Source organism: Galeopterus variegatus, unplaced genomic scaffold (assembly GCF_000696425.1).
Source record: "Galeopterus variegatus unplaced genomic scaffold, G_variegatus-3.0.2 Scaffold11835, whole genome shotgun sequence".
NCBI classification, from domain to species: Eukaryota; Metazoa; Chordata; class Mammalia; order Dermoptera; family Cynocephalidae; genus Galeopterus; species Galeopterus variegatus.
In genome coordinates this window covers 35728-43410 of record NW_007737946.1, presented here as the reverse complement: position 1 = coordinate 43410, position 7683 = coordinate 35728, and the positions used below count along the sequence as shown (strand labels likewise).

General features: G+C 33.3%; 1 protein-coding gene across 1 annotated transcript in view; it reads right to left on the bottom strand.

Annotated features, from left to right (window-relative positions):
* Positions 1 to 272: 272 nt before the first annotated feature.
* Positions 273 to 7683, bottom strand: part of LOC103610815 (protein DBF4 homolog A-like) — a 14713-nt gene continuing 7302 nt past the window's right edge. The window contains exons 4-8 of the mRNA XM_008594901.1: positions 6377 to 6427; positions 5552 to 5621; positions 5262 to 5338; positions 1122 to 1158; positions 273 to 322 (exon numbers count right to left, since the gene is read on the bottom strand). Coding sequence (XP_008593123.1) covers positions 273 to 322; positions 1122 to 1158; positions 5262 to 5338; positions 5552 to 5621; positions 6377 to 6427 — 285 coding nt within the window. The remainder of the gene's footprint in view (positions 323 to 1121; positions 1159 to 5261; positions 5339 to 5551; positions 5622 to 6376; positions 6428 to 7683) is intronic.

The window sequence follows — 7683 nt, the reverse complement described above, 5'->3', positions numbered from 1 at the left end:
TGAATCACTTGATACTGCAATTAGCCAGAGAATGACTATTTGAAATACTAAAAAGCTAGTTTCACAATTGCTCTAAACCAGATATTTAAAGAAATATCTACAACACCCTGAAACTAAATTCTGTCCTTGGGCACGAATGAATGCTACTCTCTGTAAAGCATGTCACAAGCACATTAGTATAATATATATCTAACATAAAGAAACCTAACACGATTAGTTAGGAGATTTTCTCCTTTAATAAAAGCTTAAATCATATGGATTGACTTAGATACTTACTGGCTCATATCTTCCACCTTTACAAAAGGCTTTTTGAGTCTTCCTGCTTGAGAACATAGAAAACATATTAGATACTTGCAAAATCAGGATTTTTTTTGGGGGGGGGTAAACAAAACTACTTCGGCAAAACCCCCCCAAAACCAAAAGACAACTATGTATCCACTTCAAAGTTTTAAGCCTCAGGTGAAGTATTCTCCAATATTACCCCATTTTCAAAAATAACAGAACTTCTGTCTATAGTCCAATATTCTTAAACATTCTGAATGCGGCTCCCAAAGGGTCTATGAATACAATTCAGAAGGATCATGAACTGGAATAGGAAAAAAACTGCACTTCCATCTTCACTTGTGACTGAGATTTAACATTTCCTCCAAGCAACAAATCACAATAGTATTAGCAGTACCTGTAACCTTGATACCAATGGAAGCAGCAAACATTTTCATACCAAATTAGTTATTACAGATAAAGCATCATTTATGCTTATCACTTCAAAATTACAGTAGCCATTAGAATCACTAGTAGAACTTATTTTTAATGTATAATAGAAAGCAATTCTATCACTTTTTTATAATTAAAAACTACCTTAATAACTAAATTTCAATGTAATTGATTTTTTTGGTATTCTAATGATTTTTTATAAAATGTTTTTAAAAACATTATTCTGAAAAGGGGGGTCCATAAGCTTCATCAGATTATCACAGGGGCCCATGTTCTAAAAAAAGGACCAAGAAACCCCTGAATAAATTATTTAAAGGGCTGTTTGCATGATTTTATAAGGTCTTTAAATAATTTGTTCTATTTTCTAAAAGCAAACCACACACATTTAAGGATATCAAAATACTTACTTCTTGTTTTTTGTGTGCCAGTACAAACTCTTTTCCCCTAAAAAAAAAAAAATAGTGAAAATACTGTTTGAAGTACAATGAAAACAGCAACTGCAGTTGTTCAATATCCTCAAGGTTAAAAAATAGTATAGAAAGAGTACTATAGCAAGGAAGTGTGACTGTTATTGTTTGATGGGGGAGGGGAATCTTGCTTTTAAAAATCAACCTAACCAAATGAATTAAACAATGGTCACTCAAGAATTAAAGATCTTAATCACTGGTTTAAAATTCAGTAATACACCCAACAAAAAACCAATTTTTAAATTATGGTAAAATACACATAAGATTTACTATCTTAACCATTTTTAAGTGCACAGTTCAGTTACATTAAACAATTACCTTGCATTCCAGCTGTAATTATTTTTGCCTTTATAGCAAGAAATCAACCAATAAGGAAAAATTAGTTAATGAAATAATCTAAAAACAGTCATGTAAGTTATTCAGATGCTCTTATTCAGCAAAACTTTTGTGTTAAACTCAACAAAGGAAGTAGTCAAAAATTTATTACAGTCCATCAGTTCAGGCCAAGATGAAATATATCTAATAGAGGCAGTCAATCCCACCGATTACAACTAAAAACTCTGAACAACATTCAGTAAGCAACTACCTGAAGAATGAAAAGTAAATAAAGAGAATCAAAACTCAGATCTCTAGTCATGGAGCTGGCAGCAGTGGAAGAGCCAGTGGCTAAAACTCCTATACAAACCCCATTTTTTCTGGCTAGAAGAACCAGGAAAGAGGCTACGGTAGTCCAAATACCAAGGGAATCCCTATACTATTTTTTCTTTCATTTCTCCCACAGTTTTGTTCTGAGGGTTGGCCCCAGTTATGAAGCTGTAGATGTAAATGTAGCACAAGCAGTAAAAACTGAGAAACTCTCACTTTCTGACTAGAACAACTAGGAAAAGGGCCATTGCAGGCTGGAGATTGAGGGGGAAATCCAAGAAAGGAGCAAGCTGGAGAAGGGAATCCTTAATTCCCTATATAAGCCCATACAAGTGCTAGGCTTAACTCCAAGTTGCACATGCTAAGGACAGACCCAACGCAGCATAGCAAGGGCCTGGAAAATGAAACTAAGATTTAAAACACTGCCTGAATCTTAGACTAACCTATATATGGTGTGTGTGCAGAACAAATCCAAAGCTGACTACAAGTCTTCGAAAACTGAAACAGAAGAAAATTGAGACAGAATTGACAGTTTGAACAAAACTGGGACGACGGTCTGCTAAAATAACAGCAAAATTAAAATCAGCATTATCCAAACTATTATATATAGTCAAATGACATTTAAAGAACCAGGAAAACATGATCAATTCTCAAGGGAAAGACAATCAGATGCCAACCCCAAAATGTTCCTGATGTCAGAATTATCAGAAAAAGACTTTAAAGTGAAGGCAAACACTTAAAATGAATGGAAAGACACAAATTCTCAAAAGAAAAACTAACTATAAAAAAGGATCAGACAGGAATTGTAAAACTGAAAAATACATTATCTGAAATATAAAATTCACTGGATGGGCTGGTTAGCAGATTGTAGATGAAAGAGTAAAGTGTCAATGAACTTGAAGACAAATGAATAGAAATCTCCAATTGTGAGAAAAGAGAAATAAAGAGATTAGGTGAAAAATAAAGAACAGAAGAACCCCAGGGACCTGCATGACAACATAAGAGGTCTAACTTTAATAATTTTAGCATTACTGTAGTTGTAGAAAGAGGAGATTGACTGATAAAGAAAAAAAAAAAATAACAAAACTTTCCAAACCTAAATCTGTAGATTCAAGAAGCTCAGTGAATAGCAAAACAGAATAATCTCAAAGATTAAAAAACACACTAGACACATCACGATCAAACTAAAAACCAATGATAAAGATAAAAACCATAGTATTTGTTCAATACTAAATGAATAAGGGGAATACAGGATCTGAGTTCTCATGGAGTTTATAATCTAGTACATACCAAATTCAAGGCACTGGCTGCACTGATACCTGTTAAGTATCCTTCAAATCTTCCCCTCCCCTTCTGTTACTTCCTTAAGCCAGGCCTTCGACATTAGATATGATTACTGACAATAACATCCCAGCATGTTTTTTAAACTGTGAACTGTGCCCTATTAGCAGGCTTTAAAGTCAACTTAGAGAGTTGTTACCAGTATTTTTAAGAAACGAAGATACTATAGAAATATCGGTATGTGTCACATTTGAAAGGTAAGTATTGTTCCATGAAACTTCTTTCAGATCCATACACATACGAAGACAAATGTGATGTGTGTTATCTACACAGAGGCCCTAAATGTCCCTGTGAGTTTAAATTTTTCATACATTTACTTCTATATACAATCCAATCTGCAAAGTGCAGTAGAGGTCATTTATATGCTACTTAGCATAGTCCAATAAAGGTACATCCACTCATCACTTTGTGAAGATTTGGAAATAGCCATTTGAAAATTTTTTTACCTGTAAATAAGATAGACAAATAAAATATTAAGTTTTATTTAAATACTAAGAAAACTATTTGCTGCTTTCTGCATATTATTCATATCTTATATAAATGTGAATTTATTAAAGTGAAAGTCAGAGGGAATTCATGCTTCCTTGTATGTGGCATGCATATTCTGAGTGGTCACGATGTAGTGTATTTATTGATAATTGTGTTCAAGAGAGTTCAAAAGCCATTTTCCAGTTCTCAGTCTTGCCAGCAAAGAATTCATTCTGTAATGGCAACCAGAAGATCTTTCCAAAATGACTATCCAATCAGGTCACTTCATAATCTTTCAGTAATTTTCTACTCCCTTCAAGATAAAATCTAACTCCTTTATACAGTGTGTAAGGTCCATTATAATCTGAACTTGATTTTTCCAGCTTCATCTTTTGTTATTCTCTCACTCAAAGATCAAGTTGTATTATACTAAAGAAAATTTCCAGAACATGCCATCCTACTTATGGCTTCATGTCTTTACACACAGTCTCCTGTGAAATTTATTTTTATTTTAGATCCCAATCATTTAAGAATTAAATGAATGGGGGAGGGAAGGAGGGAAGAAGGATGGAATGAAGAAAAGAAAGAAAGAAAAGACCACAATATGTTGAACTTTCAGAAGGAGAGAACAAACCTAAGGATACTAGAGAAGGGGGAAGGTACGACGGGGTTTGGGAAGTGATAGGTTGGGTAAGAGCATAAAGAAATATAATAATTTGTAAGAATGAATATGTTAATAAGAAAATATTTAAAAAGAGAATTAACTAAAGGAAAAGCAGATCACAAATAAATGGTCTCAGAAATATGAGAACCAGAAGAAAGTTAAGAGATGAAAGAAATTCCAGAAGAGAAAAGTTCAAGGAATGAACAACAGCTGAGAGAACCAATATGATTGGTTTTAAAAAGTATCAAATTGATTTGGCCAATTGGCCAAGAGTTTCATACCTTATAGGCTGAAAAGTATATGGGAAGTATAAAAGTGAGATTGGAGAAGTTCGGATGAGAAGGATTATATATATTGGAAAGTATTTAGGTAGGATGTGGGGTCAAGGGAGGTTTTATTGCATTTGTTTTTAAGGATGAAAAAGGCTGGAATCTGTATAGAGGCTACAAAGAAGCAGCCAGGAAATTAAGTCTAACAGAGCTCAATCCCCAATGAGATTATTTAAAAAATATTTCAATATTTCAAAAATATTTCAAGGCCATACTATCTAACAAGGTTTTGTTATACCACCATCTAGAGCAGTTGAAAAGTAAGTACTTTCCCTATTTACGTTACAAACAGAAGTAACTTCCTAGGCAACAGGCTAATTTTAGGGTTTTCCTACAGAATAAGCAAAAGTATCTGTTAAAAAAAAAAAACAACAACAACCAATAAGGAAACAAACAAAAAAACCTATGCCACTATCCCATAAACAACTTTTTACCTCATGAGTTCAATCCTAAAATTTAATGATATATAACAATTTATTTGAACAAGAGAAACATGAATACAATACACGGGCTTACCCCTAGGATACTGTGACAATAATATTTTCTACTTGGCAAGAAAAATTTACAGATACATTAAAAAAAAACCCCAAACTTGAATGCTTTTAAAAATTAGTTTAAAAATTAAAAACATACCACATCTCTTGCAGAAGTACTTGATTTCTTGAGTAAATACAGTTCTTTTTTCTTTTGTTCAATGTAGTATCTAATGTCTTTATTAAAAGAGAGAAGGGTTTAAGATTTGCAATTTTACCCTTGGAGTTAAACATAGATATTTTCTTATAGTTGTAGTAAATTTATATGAAGGAATTACCATTACAAGCATCCCTTGTTATCAAAAACTTTACTATGAAAATCCAGGAACCAAGGGACAGACATGGGTACTTATAACAAATATTGGCAAAAGACAATTATAGAATCCTTACCATCAATATGAAGAATTTTTACTCCCCATGATAAGGCATTTGATAATATACTATTTGAAGGAATAAAATCCTGTAAGAAAAAAAAGTTAAAAAGAAGTTTCTCTACAGACTATTTAAAATGAACTAAATTTTAAAAAACTCAATTTGAAGCCTAATGTCACTGAGATGGTTATTCAGAACAGACCTTTATAGAATTAACAATAGCAATGAGGACATTAATTTTTTTTCTTTTAGAATTTCTAAAACCAATCCCACTTTATACCCACGTTCTCAAAAATTTAACACGTAGTAGTATTTTAAAAGACCACAAGATGGTGATGTTTCTTCATGCAAAGTAGATTCTCTTTGTAAAATGAGATACATGAAGAAATTTAGGCTTTTCCTATTAAAAATGAGAAAAAATATATTAAGAACATCTACAATTTCCATTTGAATTTTTTTTTTCCTGCAACTTGGCCAGCACTGGGATCTAAACCCTTGACCTTGATGTTGTAACACTGTGCTCTAACTGAGCTAATGGGCCAGTGCCCTCCATTTGAATTTTTTTTTTGTCTTTTTCCGTGTCCGGCAACGGATCGCAACCCTCAGTGTTGCCCCCGTACCGGACCGGGGACCGGCAACGGGATTGCAACCCTCGGCGTTGCTCCCGCGCCTCGCTCAGCCAGTGAGCGGGAACCGGTCTGTATGTGGGATCTGAACCCTCGGGTGGGAGCGCCGCCACGCTTCCCAAGCGGCGCACTATCCAGTGCGCCACCGGGCCGGCCCCCTCCATTTGAATTTTTAATGGCAAAACATACAATGTGAATTTTTAAAGTTCCTACTTACATGGTCCTTGATAGCTTTTTCAACTAATAATTTTCCTCTGCTTAAACACACCTATAAAAGAACAAACAAACATAAGAGTCATAACATAGTTCTTCACTGGAGAAAGACTAAAAAGGTAAAATAGCTAAATAAATAAAATTTATTTGTACAAGTCTTATCAACACAACAAATATATGGTCAAAAGCGATTTCTTTAGGTTCTTGGCAAGATCTCCTATTTAAGTTTCTTTCTTTTTTTGGTGGAGCAATTCAATTGAATGAGACCTAAGAGGTCAGTTTTGTAGTAAATTCTATTCAACACGACAAATGAAAACAGCTAGGTTACACTAGGTTAGTAGGTTTACATTTTAGTTTCCTATTAAATTGAAGATTTAAGAAAAAGAATAAACTTTATATACTGTTTTTACATATTATTTCACTTTTCAATAAAATATTAGGAAAAGCAGTTGAAAAGCTATGAGCAACAAATAATTTGGAACAAATCACTACAGTATTGTCTCCTTGCTCCAAAAAGTCATTAAATGAAAGAATGCATGAGCCTTCCTTGGTCTCTTCTCCTTTCTCTGACTTCTTTTCTTCTATGTATTATGTCTTTTTTTTTTTTTTTTTTTAGGTGATATCGCCTTTGTAGTTCATTTCTTCCACCTGTTTACCCCTCATTTTCCCTGCTTTTCAAATGGCTACAGTTGACAAGTTGAAAAGGATATTTAAAATGACAATTTAATTACATTTCAAACTTAAATATGAGATAAATTAAACATTTTTTTCTCTTCCCCACACATCACCCAATTAAAAATAATTCTAGAACAGGGGTTGGCAACCTATTTATGCAAAGGGCCAGAAAGTACACATTTTATGCCTAAAGCACAAAAGCAACCACATATAATACCTAAACAAATGGGTATGGCTATATTACAATAAAATTTTATAGACAATGAAATTCAAATTTCATATTATTTCTACTTGTCACAAAAATATTCTTCTTTTGACGCTTTCCCCAAACCATTTGAAAAGTATAAAAACCATGCTTAGCATGCAAGCTGAACAAAAACAGGCAGTGGGCTAGATTTGGCCTGTGGATCATAGTTTGCATATCCCTGTTCTGAAATTTAAAAAGATTTCTCTCTCTTCTTTAAAAGAATAATCTGGGAACAACAATATGGATGGACCTTGAGAGAATTATATTAAGTGAAACTCAGGCACAGAAAGAGAAATACCACATGTTCTCACTTATTGGTGGGAGCTAAAAATAAATAAATACACACACACACACACACACACAAATCGTTTAATAGAGTTTGAGATAAT